Source organism: Suillus paluster, assembly GCF_016628075.1.
Source record: "Suillus paluster strain FC165 chromosome Unknown EDB91scaffold_73, whole genome shotgun sequence".
NCBI lineage: Eukaryota > Fungi > Basidiomycota > Agaricomycetes > Boletales > Suillaceae > Suillus > Suillus paluster.
The window spans coordinates 72,854-92,101 of NW_024537633.1; the positions used below are offsets into that span (position 1 = coordinate 72,854).

General features: G+C 49.4%; 5 protein-coding genes across 5 annotated transcripts; all 5 read right to left on the reverse strand.

The window, feature by feature from the left end:
* Positions 1-251: 251 nt before the first annotated feature.
* EDB91DRAFT_1310614 (Metallo-dependent phosphatase-like protein) lies at positions 252-2,788 on the reverse strand (the record flags this gene model as incomplete). The annotated part of the gene is made up of 12 exons (XM_041325093.1): positions 2,533-2,788; positions 2,260-2,470; positions 2,186-2,211; positions 2,029-2,127; positions 1,868-1,979; positions 1,669-1,814; positions 1,444-1,613; positions 1,317-1,394; positions 1,039-1,259; positions 776-984; positions 583-716; positions 252-522 (listed from the first exon to the last, which is right to left on the reverse strand). Exons 1-12 carry the CDS (start codon positions 2,665-2,667, stop codon positions 252-254), a joined length of 1,812 nt encoding a protein of 603 aa, XP_041172881.1. The 5' UTR covers positions 2,668-2,788.
* EDB91DRAFT_1310622 (uncharacterized protein) lies at positions 2,701-6,012 on the reverse strand (the record flags this gene model as incomplete). Its single annotated transcript, XM_041325094.1, has 7 exons — positions 2,701-3,069; positions 3,122-3,169; positions 3,221-3,789; positions 3,872-5,027; positions 5,084-5,475; positions 5,528-5,813; positions 5,869-6,012. The coding sequence occupies 7 exons, from the start codon at positions 6,010-6,012 to the stop codon at positions 3,016-3,018; spliced, it is 2,649 nt and encodes an 882-aa protein (XP_041172882.1). The 3' UTR covers positions 2,701-3,015.
* A 1,390-nt stretch (positions 6,013-7,402) lies between these two features.
* Positions 7,403-11,486, reverse strand: EDB91DRAFT_1310626 (glycosyl hydrolases family 31-domain-containing protein; the record flags this gene model as incomplete). Its single annotated transcript, XM_041325095.1, has 19 exons — positions 7,403-8,101; positions 8,154-8,549; positions 8,600-8,708; positions 8,761-8,963; positions 9,024-9,193; positions 9,249-9,323; positions 9,373-9,509; positions 9,570-9,633; positions 9,683-9,711; positions 9,768-9,820; positions 9,873-9,891; positions 9,941-10,041; positions 10,093-10,166; positions 10,218-10,415; positions 10,466-10,549; positions 10,609-10,763; positions 10,816-11,110; positions 11,161-11,296; positions 11,354-11,486. The coding sequence occupies 19 exons, from the start codon at positions 11,484-11,486 to the stop codon at positions 7,587-7,589; spliced, it is 2,946 nt and encodes a 981-aa protein (XP_041172883.1). The 3' UTR covers positions 7,403-7,586.
* A 1,838-nt stretch (positions 11,487-13,324) lies between these two features.
* EDB91DRAFT_1207227 (glycoside hydrolase family 31 protein) lies at positions 13,325-17,293 on the reverse strand. The gene is made up of 20 exons (XM_041320721.1): positions 17,263-17,293; positions 17,073-17,208; positions 16,728-17,022; positions 16,527-16,681; positions 16,384-16,467; positions 16,136-16,333; positions 16,008-16,081; positions 15,857-15,957; positions 15,790-15,808; positions 15,687-15,739; positions 15,604-15,632; positions 15,491-15,554; positions 15,294-15,430; positions 15,170-15,244; positions 14,943-15,112; positions 14,680-14,882; positions 14,520-14,628; positions 14,294-14,469; positions 14,075-14,240; positions 13,325-14,022 (listed from the first exon to the last, which is right to left on the reverse strand). Exons 1-20 carry the CDS (start codon positions 17,282-17,284, stop codon positions 13,505-13,507), a joined length of 2,784 nt encoding a protein of 927 aa, XP_041172884.1. The 5' UTR covers positions 17,285-17,293; the 3' UTR covers positions 13,325-13,504.
* A 1,420-nt stretch (positions 17,294-18,713) lies between these two features.
* EDB91DRAFT_1252779 (uncharacterized protein) lies at positions 18,714-19,248 on the reverse strand (the record flags this gene model as incomplete). The annotated part of the gene is made up of 2 exons (XM_041323556.1): positions 18,714-18,912; positions 18,968-19,248. The coding sequence occupies 2 exons, from the start codon at positions 19,246-19,248 to the stop codon at positions 18,714-18,716; spliced, it is 480 nt and encodes a 159-aa protein (XP_041172885.1).

The following is a 19,248-nucleotide window of genomic DNA, read 5'->3' on the forward strand; positions in this document are numbered from 1 at the left end:
TATTTAGAAGGTTTGCTTGATTCTTTTATATGAGTTTTGCTGACAATACCATCCAGTATAAAACCTTTATCTCAAGTATAGTCGCACGACATCCTGTAGGGTACTAATGTTGCAATTGGGGTTGAATCGTCTGTACTGCATATCGTGCTTCAGTGATGTACCAATGTGGGCAAAATACAGCAATCCAAACAGGTATCAAAGGTATCCTCCTCAGGCACGGCAGTCTAGATCATCCTATCATCCATAGATCGTCACGCAGTCTCAAATCTCTTCAGAGGCATTGGTTTCCCTGTTGGTTTTCTCCCGATTGCGACACGCTCAGCAATTCGTTCCACCGTTCCGGGCTGACCGTCATCATCGGGCTCCTCTAATGCTCGGCGGATCAATTCCTCCATGCTTACCCCGTCAATGTCGCCGCTGCCACGGCGTCGCATACTCGGTGCTGGTATCACAGGGAAGTCATTCACCGAATCCATTGGTTGGAATATCGGCAGACGCTCATTCATCAGATCTGAGCGGCGACTATACGAGTGTAGCAAATGAGAAAACGTCCGCAATGCAAGAATTGAAAATGATGCTTACGCGTCGGCGAAGCTGCGAATATAGTGCCTCATCTGTGTGCCTTGCGCTGTGAGCATATCTGACGCGACGTGGTCTAGACCAGTGATAGACTCCTCGCCCGTAACAGTAGCCAATTCTGACGCGTTCTCGGCCTCCTCACTGCAGCCAGCCAGTAAAGTAAGTATCAAGCACTAAATCAAATTGCAGAAATCACGGACCGAAGAAGTTGGAAGACCCGTTGCATCTTTCCAACCGCAAGAATCTTATTCTTGATTGCCTGCCTACGTGCTGCAATTTCGGAAGGCGGCAGGGCAAGGTCCGTGACGGCCCTGCTGGCTCCATCTCCATCTTCCATAGAGACCTCCGTGTCTTCTAGCTCTTCTGGGCTGCACGTTGCCAAGATTGCGAGCAACATCTCCGTGACTGTGAATTCTACCGTCAAAACGAACCCAGGCCTGTGAATTTGTTCTGGCTTACTCTTAGCACCGACGAAAGGTAGGCTCCACGTAAATCCATCCATGAAGTTGGGAAGCCAGTATGGATGAGAACTCGAGTTGTACTGACGAATAGTGATGTTCTTGTTTGCGTACTTGATCACTGCTCCGCGGTTGTGATAGACATCGAGGTAGTTCGGTGCTGAAAATACTGTAATGACGGAGGGAAACTTCTTCGTGGGTGTCTTTCTATACATCATATATCTGAAATTGATATTTGAGCAAAGAACAGTATGGAACGAGGTGATGAGAGCTCCTCACCCTGCATCCTGAGCTTCGTGCCCGCGCACAATCCCCAGCAAGTTATTGCGCTCCAAGAATTTACACGCCGCCTCATATCTTGAGTTAATTCAGACTAGGAGAAGAGCTAGCACATGACAGCACTTACGTGAAAAAGTATGAACACCCTCGAACCCCATTATGCTCGAACGTGGTTCCAGGAGGCAGGGGCGGGCCATGCTGTGAATGCTCATGTTCATATCCAAAGTTAACCACAGGATCTGACCATAGAAGGTCGCACAATAAGCCACTAGATCCAGGCTCCTGGAAGCGGTCAAGCTATGCCTTTGGTGAGTCTGGAACGCAGTCGATTAAATCGCGGAATTAAACAGACCCTGCGCAGATCCTCCAAAGTCACCAACTCCGGCGAAAGGCCCCCGTGGACACAGAAGAAGCGATTATCTACAAGCGCTGCCACAGGAAGAGCGCAGAATGAAGCAATACAGGCATCATACACTGCTGGCGAGTATTTATGGAGACCTATGATCACAACGTGAGCAGCATATGGCACGGTTGACCGCGGCAGAACTCACACTCTCGTTTGAAAGTGAAGTATTCCGTTAGATGTCGGCATTCGTGATTTCCTCGTAGTAGTGTGATGTGCTTTGGATATTGGAGCTTGAGCGCATATAGATAAATCAGACACTAAGCGAGGATCAGAACGCAGACTTTTGCAATGAATCTAATCACTCACTTCGATCCCAAAATTTCCGCGATCAACATAATCCCCGAGGAATAGATAGGCATTATCAGAAAAAGTTCCACCGATCTCCAGCAATTTCATCAAATCGTACTGTCCCAACCCCAAAACCTTAGCGTATGTACGTAGAATAGGAAAATGGATGACGCACGTATTGCCCATGAATATCGCCGCATACTTGAATCGTTCAGCTCACACGCCCACTTTGATCCAGGGCGCACTCACTTGTTACAGGGCTCTCTACGTTTACAAGGTTAGGTTCGCGAGACAATAGCGAGGTCGCCTGTTGGAGAATATACAAAGCCTGGGCCTCAGTTAGACGACCCTCATGGAAAAAATGCTGCTTCAAGAAATCCGCATTGGGCAGCAGTTCTCCATATGCATCGCGCACGAAGAGCTGCTCGTCCGTGGGTTTGAATGCAGCAGGTTGTGGTACCTGTGAAGAATGAGAGGGTCAATTTTTATGTGTCCTGTTCGTGGTTCGACTCAGATACTGACATTGGGCACGGGGCGATCTTTGTAACTTACTCCGGGCGCGTTGGTCCATTGCGGAGCTCCCCCAGGAATGACTGGTTCCCGCTCAGCGATTTGGTATAGGGCAGACTGGAAGTATTCTTGGTTGCTGCCGGCCATAAGTTGGAGAGGGATGGGGTGGTGAAAACTGAAGTCAGTAGTGCTTGTACGCGCGGTCAAACAGGGTCAACAACATGAATAAGAGATCTAATTATGGAGAGACGCCCAAGCTGTCAGCTATGAGCGTCAAAATACTCGCCAATGCTCGCGCGTTCATGAGCTGGTCGTCTGGGCAAATGATGCAGTTGATAAGATATCAGTAAACGGCCAATAAACTGCACCCCGGCAGGCATGGAACTCGCAGAAGTTGTAACCGCTGATATTACATAGTTTTACTAGTTCATGAAGCGTACTACAAGCCCGAAGAGCGTCGCCGGGATACAAAGACTCAAACCCTACCAATATCATTTAGTTGATGGGTATCCCAGCATATTCGTCGTAATCGAGAGCAAGGTTCAAATTCTGCCAAGAAATCAGACCACTGACAGCTCCCCATTACTATTGGTGGACGTACCTGTAAGCACTGGGTTGCGGCGCCCTTGAGAAGATTATCCAAGCCACCCTAATCGGAGTCAACGGCATGTCCTAGCACACAGGAAAGGCGTATACATACCACCACAACTGCTCGATCGCCTTCGCTGTGGACTTGGAAACCTCCTACAGTCCAGCCGTGCTTATTCTCGATGTCCGACAATCCCGGAACGCTCGCTTTGACATGTATCAGCTTCTCTTCGCCATACTTCTCTTCGTACAGGGCCTTGATATCTCGTGCAGTAACCTTCTCACTAAGAGGCATAGACACCGTCGAGATGATACCGCGGAACCAGGGCGCAACAGATGGTATGAAGGCGACTTTCATGGGGTTGGTGGGATCTGCGAGCAGACTGGTTAGGTGACGGCCTGCTTCGCGCTCGTGGATGTGGTCTGTGAGTGAGTACGGACGGAAACCACCAGCGAGGCTTTCTGGTGTGACCTTGGGAACCGTCGTCGGTCTGCCCTCTGAGTCGCTCGTGCCTGCGACAGTCCCAGCACCACTATAGCCCGAGACACCAAACACCGTTGGCCCACACCCATGCTTTGCATACTTGAGCAATGGCGCGATAAGTAATTGCGTGGAGGTCGCGTAGCATCCAGGATTGGATATTCTCTTCGACCTTCGGATGCCATCACGCCCGTAGAGCTCTGAGAGAAAAAGGAAAAAGAACGGAAACAAAAATACATGTAAATTTGGCAGATCAATAGGGTATTTACACAGACGCCTCACCAGGCAACCCATACTTCCACCCAGATTCGAAACGGTAGTCCGCGCTCAGGTCGACAATGACACTTGACTCTCCGGAGCTGCGCTCCTTTGCTCCACGATCAATCGCATCAACAAACGGCTTGCAGACGCCATTGGGGAGCGCCATGACCCACGCATCAACCTCCCCGTCCTTTTCCATTCGCTCAACATCCTCGACAGACAAGTTGGTATGCGTGACTGCGGACTTTGTGTATCCCTGTAGAGGGTATCCTGCCAACTGTCGAGACGAGACATACGTGAGATCGATGTAGGGATGACCGGAAAGGAGGTTTGTCAAGGCCTGTCCTGTATACCCACGCGCTCCGATCAAGGCGAGACGCTTAGGCTCAGTTGAGGTGGGCTGCAATGTAGCAGCAGTGGCATATCCCCGAGAGCCGGAAGGAACTGAACGACGAGCGAGGGTGGAATAAGACCTAGTGGTGCCAGCACCCGCATGGTGAGGGGGAGCAGACGGTCCAACAGGCAAGTATGCCCTTTCAAGCCTGCCCTTAGCCTCGAAATCCTTGACAATCTTCTGAACCTCAGCAACATCCTGTACACCATACCAGAACAGGCTCTTGCCGGCACGGGTGAAACTTCCATCAGCACGCTCAAAGTGCCAGGAGCGGTTGTCATCGTCAACCTTCGCAGTCCAGAAGAGCCTGCGATGGTCTTTTTTGATAGCGTTGAAAACGTTATCAACGACATTGTTGAGGACTCCGCTGCGAGAGGCGAGGAGTTTCGTCATGATTGGCACTTCGCCTTCAGGGCGGGTGACAATGGCGACCGCGTCGAGGGGCTCATCGCCGTAAATGGTGTAAGGTGCCTTGTGGAGATCGCTGAGGACGCTAGTGACACTTGAGACGCCACTGATCACCTCGGGATCACGGTCGTGAATGACTTGGCGGAGGCGATCAGCGCCAACGCTTTCGATGTTGTTGTGTTTAAAGAGCCTGTAGCCGCGGCGGATTAAGGTGCCAGCACCGCTGTCGGTGAACAGTTCCCTCTGCAAATTGTCGGCAGAGATGACGGCAACAGAGGAAGAACGCGGCAGGTGGTCAAGAAGCTCCTTGAATTCGCGCAACTTGAGCTTGGTGCCGTACTTGACCCATGGCTCTTTCATGAGTTGATCATACTCCTACAAAATAGAGCATTTAGTTTAAGGGCGATACTTTAATGCCAATTAAGATGTACCTCGTCCAGATTGATGACGTCCAACTTTGCGCCAGTGATGCCGTGGAACATGCCACCCTTTTCATTCAGGAAGACGATCTTCATCGGCTCGAGCTCCTTTGCGAGTTCTCCAGCGGCAATGTCAGCATTGACATTGAGGATCTGGCCGTCAGGGGTCTCGGCCAAGCTGGTCAGAATGGGCAATGCGCCGGCCCTGATGGACGCCTCGATAGGACGTTTATCGACGCGAGTGATATTTCCGACAAGTTTGTACTTGTCTTTGTCGAGGTAATCAGCAGTGAACACGCCAGATGTGATGGGGCGGGCACGGGTGCCTAGCTTCTCGAGTGCACCGACAAGCTTTAGATTTTGTTCCAAGAACACTCGACGGGCTATCTGCAGGGTTTTCGCGTCTAAAAAAAGATAAGCCATCAAGACCCAAGAATAGCGGGTCGAACGTCGCACCTGTAACACGAATTCCATCAATATAATCCGGAATGACGCCCTCGGACTCGATGATGCCATTCAGTTGTGGTCCTGCACCATGAAGTACCACAGGGTAGAGGCCAACACGATACAAGAAGCTCAAGCTGAGGGCCAGTTCGTCTATTTGATCCAAAACAGCTCCTCCGACTTTGATCACCGCGAACTTGGCAGGTTGCGACGGGTGTGAGGACGAGGAAAATATGCGGAGGTGTCGCTCGACCTCTCGTTTCGTTCCAATGGAGTACAAAAGTCTAGTTATCGTATCCTGTGCATGGAGTACATTCAAGAGATGATAATGCAGGTTCAAATTTTCGACGTACTCGATCAGTCTGGGCTACCGACTGGAGGGACCTAACAGACACATTTTCGCGACGTCTAACTGCGGTAAGGGCAGCTTGGCGCTGGCCAGCAACCCGAACAACCTGTCTGGCGGTGAGGGCTGAAGCACGAGAGGCAGCCAACATGGCTTGGTAGTAAATTTGCTGAGCAAGAAAAAGTAGTATGCAAAGAAAGTAGTTCGATGGAACCGGATAACTAGTCGCTCCTAGCTGCTCGACGTTCAAAGTCCGAAGAAGATATGAGGTCGTTGTATTAGGTCCGGGGGTCCAAATTCAAAACTTTTTGGATGAAAATTTGGTCACTTGACGGCTTGCCTTATGAGCGCGGGAGCAGCTGTGGTTTTGCTGTTGGTTGCTGTGTATAGAAACATTTCTTCTCCTTGATCACGATCAGCTTGGAGTAATGGGCTCCCGGATCCCGGCCTCCACTACATCTTTGCTGACCTTCCTGTATTTCTAGCATTCCATCATGAGACCAATAGTCTGACTGACTTTCCTGTGTTTATCTTGACAGTAACAAGGAAACGCAGATCATCACCGACCTAACCCCAACTTGAAGCTAAGTGATCATCACCGTACGTTAACATGTCCCTAAAGTTCCGTAGGCTGGCATACATTGAACGCTGTGCAACCCCAGTACGTTTAAGTGCTAATTGCGTGTATCATCTCACTCGCAGACTTCGGCATGCGATGGATGCGTCACAGTAATACTCTGCGCTGGTGGCAGCTTTGTGGTGACATCGATGGCTTAAACCTGACTGTCATGATACATGCGGCCACGTTCTCAAAGAGAGGAGCATGTTCTGACCATCATACCCCCTGTCTTATTAATCACTCCGTTTGTTCGTATGCTAAGCCTCAATGGTACAGCATGTTGGACCTATACGACTCCCTACAACAAACTTCCTTTTGCCCATGGTTATACAGGGCAGAGTGTGCATATCCACAGCTGACGCATACACAAAGCGAACGCAAGACGGCGAAATGCCTCGCCTCCTCCATCGTTTTGTGTATGCATTAGTGATCGTGCCTGAAAATTCCTCTCAAGAGGTGCGGAAATCTGCACGGCAGGTGTGTGCTTTGAAGTTACCTACAAATGGAGGTGATCACTGAAACATAATTTTGTTATAGGACTGGAATATGTCATGCGATGGTACATAACCTACTGCTGAATCCGTACCCAATTCGCTCGGGTCCCGGCTTAGGGTATGTTTCGAGTTCGTGCTCAGAGGACGTCATCCGAGTGCTAGACATTACTGAATACATTATCCCTAAATATAGTATAGTCAACAGTTGGGCTAGATCATTCCGACATGTAGGCGTATGTAGCAATATTGATTGTTTTTCCGTCTCTCAATTCATTTGCCGATTCGAATGTAGTGCAAAGATACCACATGTCCGGACGGCCTGAGTTAAGTTGAGAACGTGGCAAGTACTGCCCCTGATCAGACCAGCCCAGTGCCGAATGCCCTCAAGGACACAAGGTGCGCATAGGGGCCCTCGCGTAGTCTTATAGACCCTATACCCAAGTCATTTATGCAACAACAGATACACGCCAAACTCCTAACTGACTACGCATAGCGCTATGATCAAATACGACATTTCTAGTTTGTGCATGACCGTGGGTCTAAATTATTCCGCTCGCGAGGTGATTGTGAATCTGTCCAATCATGCGCTGCACGACTTGCCCAACGATCAAGCTATCTCCAGACTAGAGTCATCTGACCATTGAGGTCGACGGATGCATTTGACACTACCAACTCTTTGGTAGCATCCTCATACGTCCACCCTTTAAACGGCGATCCTTGGAACGTGACCCGCGTCGGCTTCTGCACCCCAAGTACAGTAATCGTCTCCAACTGTTGTTGGATCGCATATTCACCCTTGCTCTCAATCTCCAGCGTGCCTTCAGCAACCTGAAACGTGAGGCTCCGACTCGGCCCAGGCGGGAAACTGATCCCATCGTCCACATACGCATTACCGAATGCGGTGCCTGCTGCGTTAAGTGATACGAGCAGCGCATAGGGGCCTTCGCGAGTCTCGTAGATCGTGTACCCGGGCTCTTGATGCAATAGCAGAGCAGAGTTGTCGCGGATGTGAACATTGATGTGGCTGATATCAGCGTCTAGTGTCGTGTTTCCTCCAGACGTAGCGTCGACGACGGCATGAGTGTACCAGTCGCGCCAGATTACGCTACCGCGGCCGGGGAAGATACCTGTCGGATATACGTCAGTGGCAATGATTGTTGATCAGGATTGGTCTATTACCCTCAACGGTCGTAGCTCCTGGAATCAGTACTGGAGTCACGAGGATGTCGCTTCCAACGAGCCATTGCTTGTCCACGGTAAAGAGCTCAGGCTCGTCAGGGAACTCGTAAAACAACGCTCTGATAGGCGGAAGACCAGCCATCGATGCGTTAGCAAAGAGTGTATACTTGTGTACGTCTGATATCAGCGACGGGATCACATAATAGCGCACATACTCACCCAGTACGGCAGTAGAGGCATACCTCGCAGCGATGGCGATGCGGGATGCATTTGCTACACTTGGCCAGCGATAAGGCTCTTGAGGGAGAGCACCGTTAGTATTATGATTCCGATAGAAAGGCATGAATGCTGAGAGCTGCATCCAACGGTTGCACAATTCCTCGTCGGTGTTGTCGCCTGCATGGATTGTTAACCAGACACTGATCTACATTTCGCGGGATACGTACCGAATCCACACGTGTCAGCGCCAACCATCGGAATTTGGTAGATCTGGAACTGTAGTACTCCCTGAATGTTGAGGTACATGTATTGCCACTTGCTGTAGTTGTCACCGAGCTATCAGAGACGTCAACGTCCAACCATATTCCGCCCGATGGATTCAAAATACCCAATGACCAGTCCATTTTCCAGCAGAGGGGAAGGTTGATCTGCTAATCAGGAACGGACGCTTTCCGGGCAGGATTGATTGAATAGCAAGGTGCGTTGCTTTTTCCTCCATCAGTCCAAACAAATTATGTACGTCGAGGTCCACATATCCGCCATAGTGCGTCGCGTTTGATGCCAGGGAGTATAGGTTGAAGGATACGCCCACTGCGTTCCAGAGAATTCTGAGTCAGAACGAGCCCGTGGTATGCAATGAATGAGTGTCACCGTTATGGATAGCATATGGCGGGTTGTTGAGATCGACGCCTACCTCGCTACCTGCACCGACACCTCGCTTTTCTATCACCGTCATAGTGGTCGAGTTAGCCGGACATGAATATGTAGAGATTCCGTTGACAGTCATATTCCCACTAGGTCCCCAGAGCGTTTCATTGTAACTTCATCAAATCGTTAGTAACGTTCAGCACCTCAGAAAACTCCCAACTGCCATACCATTCAGGATATCCGACAACGACCGAGCTGAGATCGCTCAGGGCACCAACGGAAGAGAAGTTCGCGCCAGTTCCGCTTCTCACTGATCAGCTTCAAGCTACACGCGAACAAAAGTTTGCCTTACCAGGAATAGCTACAGAATGTGCTTAGTTCGTTCATGTCGAGCCAGATACCAGAAAATTGGACACCCATCTCTGTCCAATTTTTGAGACCGTCAGTCCATACAGAAATCGTATTTTCGCTGAACCAGTCCGGGAAAACCTAAGAAAGCATGCAAAACAATTAGTTGGAGAAGGGTGTCGTAATTCGGGAATGACTAACGGTATACCCAGGCCAGACTTCAGAGATGTATAGAGACCCGTCTGGATTCTTAATCCACACATCTCTGTAATGTATTCATCGCTTAAGTCCTCTATGAGGACACGAGGACTTACTCTTCAACTCCCCGTGTAAAAGGATCATACTAAATCAGCATGTGATAAGTATTCAACCTCGGCATGTCGAGAGACTTATACTCACGATGTCAGTTGAGTTCACTGTGACAGCGATGGCGGCATCGACAATAGGGATATCTGACGAGCCGTTGGAACCAATGTGACAGCGAGAGGGTACAGTTAAACTCACAATGTTGATGATTGGCGGCCTTTTACTCGAGTCAGCACAGGTTACACAATATCGGGACAAACACTCACCAACTCTTGTATGAACTCACGAAGTTCATCCCCAGGGAAACTCACTGGGTCAGTAGTGAAGTCACGGTAAGCGTGGTATAAGTCAATATCGTTCCATTGAACTACCACGCCGAGTCAGAATCATGAGCAACGAGTCCATAGATGTGCCAGACCTTCCAGGGGGATACCTGCCGCACGCATCTGCGCAACATTTTCTCTGACATCGCTGATGTTGTGGTACCCCCATCTGTGTATAACTTAGTCGATTCTGCCTCTATCACATTACAGAGAACATCACCTGCAAAGGTGGAAGCCGAAGCCCCACGCTGGCTGCCACATAGGGTACCCTATGACTGAACCATACTGAGCAATGACTTCTGCATCAGTGGGACCGGAGAAGAAGTAAAAGTCTAGGATACCCCCAATCATACGGTACTCGATTAATGATACCTTAGAGTTGGGAGGCGTCTGCAGGAAGATATCTGATCCTGCGGCACTGAGGAATGGCTTGATCGGACGGATTTGGAATGAATTGGAGTTGAATACCTAAGTAAAAGGACGCCAGAGGAAGAGGCCTTTCCGGTAGTCGCATTATACCTATGTTCGATGTAGATTGGATGGGAGCCATACCTAAAGACGAAGAGCTCGCATCTCGTCACGTAAAAATGATTTTCAGCCATGTCACTTACAAATTTTGATCAATGGGATCTGGAACTCCGAGGCTCCAAAGCGTCTGAATGGTGCCGACACCACCGTCTGTTCCAATGTCACGTCTAAATCCACTGCTGGCAATGACTTCACCCAATCCGTAGATATTAGTACCATACGGCAGAGCCGAAGCAACCTGGACATCATAAGCGAGATTCACAGGGTCAGAGGGGATGATAGATACTGACCTGGAGGTACTGATCCTCGAATACAAGAGAGAAGCCATCAAATGCTGTGCTTGGGTCAGACGTATTGAAAGGTGGAATAGGAGTAGGTGGGAGCGACGAAGTTCTCGTGTCAAACAATGGCATTGCGTCCGGGTCAGAGCGTCTCGTGATCCAAAATGCGAAAGGCGTTGCATCATAGTTGAACACCAGATCGGAAGTGCTTGTGTAGGATGTCGTTGGCACAGCAGGTCGTTCAATCACCGACTCGGGAATTGTGAACTGTTGGTTGGCAGTGTCATAAATTTTGACGTGCAAACTAAAACCAGCCATTAGCATTGCACCCACAAGACGCAAGAAACGATGTACATGGATGACGACTGATAAATGACTTCAATGGTGAGGTCTGAAATATCTAGTCCAAATGCATTGCATGCTGGTCCAGCGAGTGTGAGCTGAGCAGTAAGACCAATGTCAGAATCTTGAAGCGACCCTAGAGTGTACCCTAAACACCACCATCATCAATATCCTCGACTCCCAAGACATTGTACTACAGTCCAACCTGGGCAGTCCGTGACATTCATCGCATAAGGCGTTGTAGTGCCATCAAAAATATGCTTGTTTTCCAGAGATGAGAACCCTCCCGAAACTGCAGGCGCCAGGGTGTACAGGACACCTAAGAGCAAGGAGAACATGACGATCGTCCTGAGAGAAGAAATCCGTCGTGGATGGGGAAGATGTGATGGATTTGTATTTATACTCATACACGAGTTCTTCCTTCTTACGTGTAGCCGTTGGAACGGGACTTCGGACGTCGAAAGCCCCTACTACTACCTGCCCCTGCAAACCCGTGAAATGAAAGCTTCAAGAATTTGCCGCTACGAACGCTTTACGAACGCTTACGGCCCGTATGATGAGGCCTGCTTTGACAATTCGACAATGTCCTCGGTTCCAAACGGCACGTACACCACAAGTCCCGTCCTGCCACTTTCGCTGATAGCGATGCATACGCGCAGCCTTGCGCACACCAGCGCATATCACCACAGATACACTGATGGCAATGCTAGGGAGCGTTCCAAATGTGAACCGTTGAAGTGGTCCACAAGTTACAAGTCGGATCTCAGCCAGACGTGTCTGTCATTATGCAGCGTTGGGTGGAACTGCGGCGAGAATTTCCTTGCAGTTCTCTGACCCACTTGGCACTTGGCACTCTACATAGAAGTTAGCACACGAGAAAGGGCCGATGAGCTTAGCTATTAAGAACCAGAGAAGTAGTCTTCTCAGCGCACGATCATCGCAAGTAAGATGCCATGAACATCATATTAAATGAAGATCTGATGGCAGCAGAGTCGACGAGGGGAGAAGTACTTGCAAGTGGTCTAAACGCTGGAGCCGTTCAGGGTATTCGACCCCCCGTCAGATGGTCAGATGGTGACGGCAAATGCCGGTCTTGGAGTTGCCGCTTGCTGGGGCAGCAGCGAAGTTTAAATTACTACTAGTACTAAGCTACTACATATAACTGACTGAGCTTGTATTGTTTGCTGCTCCTGGTCCGAGAATATGCCCACATGCATTGATGTGACTCCCGTCTTGCCAATCAGCCTCGTGGTCAGCCAGTGACTTCGTTCGAATCTGATCTGTACGTCAGTGTCGCGCCATTTTTCTGTCTCAGGTGGTATCGTATGCCTCCTAGAAGTGTAAATTAGATCTGTTGCTCCTTCAACATGTTCGACCTGCCAAGGGCGCGAAGCCATTCTAAGGCTTCGTGTCATTTGAACCAGCAGCCTAATTTGCAGAAGGTGAGTACGACAAACTGCCATGTGAGGTTGATGTCATGTTTCACGTCCCAACTGAATGCGAAGAAGCTTGTTGCACATAACATGGGTTCCTCGTCAGATCATCCACAGGCCTGTTATGGGCATCGTGCAGACATGCTTTGTGGTATCCGCTAGGTCACGCCGCGATATCCTGGGATAGCAACTTGTCCATACCCGCCATTATCGAGTCGAAACCCCTTGTGACATTGGCAAGCAAGCACATTCCCAGCATGATTATCCCCCACGGTACCGAAATTCACCAGACTCCGGACCCGAAGCCCTCGAACCCCTTCGTTGACACGTTGACGACGCCACATTGTTTGATAATGACAAGATGACCTTTGGCATTATTGAGCAGAAGACAGCAAGCACTTCACGTCGGCTTCTGTGAGAAATTTTCTGAGGTTACTCACGTCCTTTTCAAGCACTGGCATCCTGATGGTCGTGGTGAACTCTGAAGGTTCGCACATCAGCATCTCAAAACTGTTTGAGTGTCAGGTACCACGTTAGCGTTGGGCCACATCCGATCATTGTACAATCCCAACACAGCTCATGCTTGGGATTGGCTTGTGGCAAGGATACCCCATGCCCACCACGGCCACCCGTAGACTTATGTGTGTGATTGCTTACCTATGTTCATCGACAGTGCACCTTGATACAGACGAGAATGGATATTCCCCGTAAATGCATATGTACCCCTTTCGAGCTGTCAAAACGCACGCTAAAAGTTCACTTTCATCTTGGCTTCCGGCATCCAAATTTGCAGGAACTTTACGTCGCCTTACATCTGTACTGAATGGCGAGTGGCATTTGTTTGGTGGACTATTGTGTAGTAAATGTGTGCAATCATGCGCCTGCACGACTTGTCTGGGAGTCAGGAAAAACACGCCAGAAAACTACTTCCATGCTAAAGTAGTAAGCTGTCCGTTAAGGTCGATGGTCACGTTCGACACCATTAGCTCTTCAGTTGCCTCCTTATAAGTCCAACCCCCAACCGGTGATCCTTGCAATGTGACTTGTGTAGGCTTCTGCACGCCAAGCACAGTAATCGTCTTCAGCTTCTGCTTAATCGTATATTCTCCCTGGCTCTCAATCTCCAGCGTGCCTTCAGCAGCCTGGAATGTAAGGCCCCGACTCGGCCCAGGCGGGAAACTGATCCCATCGTCCACATAGGCAGTGCCAAATGCCGTGCCTGCTGTGTTGAGGGACACGAGGAGCGCATAAGGGCCTTCACGAGTCTCGTAGATCGTGTACCCGGGCTCTTGGTGCAACAGCAAAGCGGAGTTGTCGCGAATGTGAACATTGATGTGGCTGATGTCAGCGTCTAGTGTCGTGTTTCCTCCAGACGTAGCGTCGACGACGGCGTGAGTGTACCAGTCGCGCCAGATTACGCTACCGCGGCCGGGGAAGATACCTGTCGGATATACGTCAGTGGCAATGATTGTTGATCAGGATTGGTCTATTACCCTCAACGGTCGTAGCTCCTGGAATCAGTACTGGAGTCACGAGGATGTCGCTTCCAACGAGCCATTGCTTGTCCACGGTAAAGAGCTCAGGCTCGTCAGGGAACTCGTAAAACAACGCTCTGATAGGCGGAAGACCAGCCATCGATGCGTTAGCAAAGAGTGTATACTTGTGTACGTCTGATATCAGCGACGGGATCACATAATAGCGCACATACTCACCCAGTACGGCAGTAGGGCATACCTCGCAGCGATGGCGATGCGGGATGCATTTGCTACACTTGGCCAGCGATAAGGCTCTTGAGGAAGAGCACCGTTGGTGTTGTGATTCCTATAGAAAGGCATGAATGCCGAGAGCTGCATCCAACGGTTGCACAATTCCTCGTCGGTGTTGTCATCTGTGTAGATTGTTAACCAGACACTGATCTACATTCCGCAAGATGCTTACTGAAGCCACACGTGTCAGCGCCGACCATCGGAATCTGGTAGATCTGGAATTGTAGGACGCCCTGAATGTTGAAGTACATGTATTGCCATTTGCTGTAGTTGTCACCAAGCTATTAGAGACGTTAAATTCCACCCTATTGCGTCGAGTAGATTCGAAATACCCAATGACCGGTCCATTTTCCAGCAGAGGGGAAGGTCGATCTGCCGATCAAGAACGGACGCTTTCCGGGCAGAATCGATTGGACAGCAAGGTTGGTCGTCTTTGCCTCCATGAATCCAAACATGTTGTGCACGTCGAGCTCCGCGTAGCTGCCGTAATGTGTTGCATTGGTCGCCAAGGAGTGTTGGTTAAGGGATCCGGCCGCTGCATTCCAGTGAAGTTCGAGTCACATGGAAACAAAGGCATATAGCAGATGAATCTTACCATTATGGATGGCGTATGGTGGGCTGCTGAGATTGACGCTTTGCTCGCTACCTGTACCAACACCCCGTCTTTCTATCGCCGTCACACTGCTCGAGCTTGTTCCACATGAATATGTAGATGTTCCGTTGATAGTCATGTTCCCGCTTGGTCCCCAGAGCGTCTCGTTGTAACTTCATCAAACAATGTTAGGAACCTTCAGCGCCTCAGAAAACTCCTAATTGCCATACCATTCAGGATATCCGACAACGACAGAGCTGACATCGGTCAGGGGGCCAACGGAAGAGAAGTTCGCGCCAGTCCCACTTCTCACCATTCAGCTTCAAGCGGAATGCAAACAAAAGTTTGTCTCACCAAGAGTAGCTACAGAATGTGCTTGGTTCGTTCATGTCGAGCCAAATACCAGAGAATTCGACACCCATCTCTGTCCAGTTTTTGAGACTGTCAGTCCATACAGAGAGCATATTTTCACTGAACCAGTCTGGGAAAACCTAAGAAAGCATGCAGAATAATTGGTTGGAGAAGGGTGTCATACGTGAGGAATGACTGACAGTGTACCCAGGCCAGACTTCGGCGATGTATAGAGACCCATCTGGATTCTTGATCCACACGTCTCTGAAATGAATTCATTACTCAAGTCCTATACGAGGACACAAAAACGTACTCTTCAACTCCCCGTGTGAAAGGGTCGTACTAAATCAGCATATGATCAGGAAGTATTCGACCACGTCATGCCGAGACACTTACGACGTCAGTTGAATTCCTTGTGACAGCGATAGCGGCGTCGACAATAGGGATATCTGACGATCCGCTGGAATCGAATCTAGCAGCGGAAGAGAAGCTAACTTACAATGTTGATGATTTGTGGCCTTTCACTCAAGTCAGAACTGGTCGCACCCTGTAGGGTAAACACTTACCAACTCTTGGATGAACTCACGAAGTTCATCTCCAGGAAAACTCACTGGATCAGTAGTGAAGTCACGGTAAGCGTGGTATAAGTCAATATCGTTCCATTGAACTTCAGTGCCAAGTCAGAATCATGAGCAACGAGTCCAAGATGTGTCAGACCTTCCAGGGGGATACCCGCTGCACGCATCTGCGCGACGTTTTCTCTGTCGTCGCTAATATTGTGGTACCCCCATCTGTATAATTTGACTGAGTCTCTTCTACGCCGATCACATTGCAGAGTACATCACCTGCAAAGGTGGAACCCGAATCCCCACGCTGGCTGCCACATAGGGTACCCTATGACTGAACCGTACTGGGAAATGACTTCTGCATCCGTCGGGCCGGAGAAGAAGTAAAAGTCTAGGATACCACCAATCATGCGGTACTCGATTAATGATACCTTAGAGTTGGGAGGCGTCTGCAGGAAGATATCTGATCCCGCGGCACTGAGGAATGGCTTGATCGGACGGATTTGGAATGAATTGGAGTTGAATACCTAAGTAAAAGGACGCCAGAGGAAGAGGCCTTTCCGGTAGTCGCATTATACCTATGTTCGATGTAGATTGGATGGGAGCCATACCTAAAGACGAAGAGCTCGCATCTCGTCACGTAAAAATGATTTTCAGCCATGTCACTTACAAATTTTGATCAATGGGATCTGAAACTCCGAGGCTCCAAAGCGTCTGAATGGTGCCGACACCACCGTCTGTTCCAATGTCACGTCTAAATCCACTGCTGGCAACGACTTCACCTAATCCATAGATGTTGGTGCCATACGGCAGAGCGGAAGTAACCTGGTAACCGTAAGCCGGATTTGCATCAGGGATGACGGATGCAGACCTGAAGGTATTGGTCTTCGAATACAAGAGGGAAGCCACCAAATGCTGTACTTGGGTCAGATGCATTGAAAGGTGGAATGGGAGTAGGTGGGAGTGACGAAGTTCTCGTGTCAAACAATGGCATTGCCCCTGGGTCAGAGCGTCTCGTAATCCAGAATGCGAATGGCATTGCATCATAGTTGAACATAAGGTCAGAGCTGCTTGTGTAGGATGTTGTTGGTGCAGTAGGTCGTTCGATCACCGACTCGGGGATCGTGAACTGTTGGTTGGCAGTGTCATAGATCTTGACGTGTAAACTAAAACCAACCATTAGCGCTGCGCTCAAAAGACTCGGAAAGCAATGTACGTGGACTGCGACTGGTAAGTGACTTCGATGGTGAGGGCTGATATATCTAGTCCAAATGCATTGCATGCTGGTCCAGCGAGTGTGAGCTGAGCAGTGAGACCAGTGTCAGACTCTTCAAGCGACCCTAGAGTGTATCCTAAACGCTGCCATTGTCAATGTCAACTCCCAAGCCATTGTACTGCAGTCCAACCTGGACAGTTCGTGACATTCATCGAATAAGACGGCGCGGTGCCATCAAGAGCGTGCTTGTTTCTTAGAGATGATACCCCTCCCGAAACTGTAGGCGACAGGGCGTACAGGACGCCCAAGAGTAAGGAGAACATGGTGGTCAACCTGAGAGAAGAAATCCGTCGTGGATGGAGGGAACTGTATTTATACTCAGACATACGCGAGGTCTTCCTTCTTACGTGTAGCCATTAGAACGAGACTTCGGACAACAGAAGTCCCTATCTGCCCCTGCAAAACCGTGAAATGAAAGCTTAAATTTGCCACTACGAACGCTTTATGCACGAACGCTTACGGCCCGTGTGATGAGGTCTGCTTTGAAAATTTTGAAAATGTCGTTGTCGGTTACAAATGGCCATAGCGCGTACATCACAAGCCCCACCAGCACCGCTACTTTCTCTGGTAGCTCGGATGCACACGTGCATACCAGCACATAGTACCATAGATAGTGACATGGCAATTATGCTAGGGACCGTTCCGAGTGTGAACCGTTCAAGTAGTCCACGGCCAATCCACGGCTCACAAGTTGGATCTCTGCCAGACGTGTCTGTCATCATGCAGCATTGGCAGGAACCGCGGCGGGAATTTCCTTGCAGTCCTCAGACCCACAGTGCACTTGGTACTCTAGATAGAAGTTAGCACGCAAGAACGGGCCGATGAGCTTAGCTTTTAAGAACCAGAGGATAATCTAGTCTTCCCAACGCACGATCATCGTAATATGCGATGAATGCATCTATGAATCAAAAGAAGATCTGATGGCAGCAGAGTCAACAAGTTACAAAGGGAAGCCGGAAAGTAAGGTAGATGCCTTGCAAATGTAACGAACGGGAGGCCCTTGTTCTCGTACATCACCGAAATTCTCGAAATCTGATGCTGCCTTATTTGGACAATTTCCCGCGCCACAAGCATATGGGCATTGACGTGTCATGATCATACTATCATTCCGGGTAATCTGCAACTTTTTCAGCAAATCTTTTGTAGCTCGTCAACCACTTCATATTATCTTCCACGAATTTAGAGTGTTGTAGATTCGTACCGCCTCTATATAGATCTGATTTTTGCTCATTTTTAGGACATTGTGGTGTGGTGTCGGATGAAAGCCGAGAAAATTCAGGGTCTGACTGCTAATCTGCAAAATATGGTCACGTCGTGTCACACCTCGGCGCAGCACCAGCATCGTCAACTTTGACTCTCCGCAGCTCTCGGTCTGTTGGCGTGGAGTCGTCGAACTTGAAGCTTGAAACTTGAAGTTGTGCGAAGCTCTGAAAATACTGAATATAGCAATATATTGTTATTAAGTATCGTGGTTCATGTAGTTATTAGTTATTGTGATTGTACTGGTGATATGCTCCTGAATAGAGTTGACGGCCCGTGACATCATACATCTGTGCCCCACCACCAACTCGAACATCTGCTCTACCAGCCGGCACAAAGTGAGGAATAGGTGGAGGCTGAAGCTGAGGTGTGGAATGGTGCATGGGATAATATGGGGGTGCATAGCCGGGTGGGGGAAGATCCATGCGCAACATCGAGGGTTGACTCGGAGGGATAGGCTGTGGTTGATAGCCACCAAATGGTTCGTGTGTTGAATTTTGACGAATCATGTCTTGTGGTACTAACTCAGAAGTGTTATTGTTGTTTTCAAGGGGGGGTTAAATAGGCCCTCGTACTGCTGGTTTTTCTTGAGTTCAGGTTGATCATTAAAGAGCTGCACAACTCGCTGGAGCAGCTCTGCCTTGAGTCCAGTCTCTGGTAATCGCAAGGCCGCAGCTATGTCATGTAGCTCGTCCAATTTTTTGGTCTTGATTGTGCCTGTAAATGCAACTTGGGACCACTCCTGTTCTGCTCGCCAATCACATTTTTCCTGCTCCTCTGCAACTTTCTTCTGTTTGCTCGCCTCCTCTTGATGTTCGCGCTCAGCCTGTTTGGCCTCCAGTCCCCTCAGCTCCAT

Bases quoted from the DNA above. Each gene is read 5' to 3' on its own strand.
- EDB91DRAFT_1207227 (XM_041320721.1), bottom strand. From the start codon at position 17,284: ATGAATGTCACGAACTGTCCAG. The intron at 15,958-16,007 runs GTCTGACACATC...TTGGCACTGAAG, and splicing joins AGCGGGTATCCCCCTGGAAG to TTCAATGGAACGATATTGAC. The intron at 14,241-14,293 runs GTGAGTATGTGC...GACGTACACAAG, and splicing joins ATGCCCTACTGCCGTACTGG to TATACACTCTTTGCTAACGC.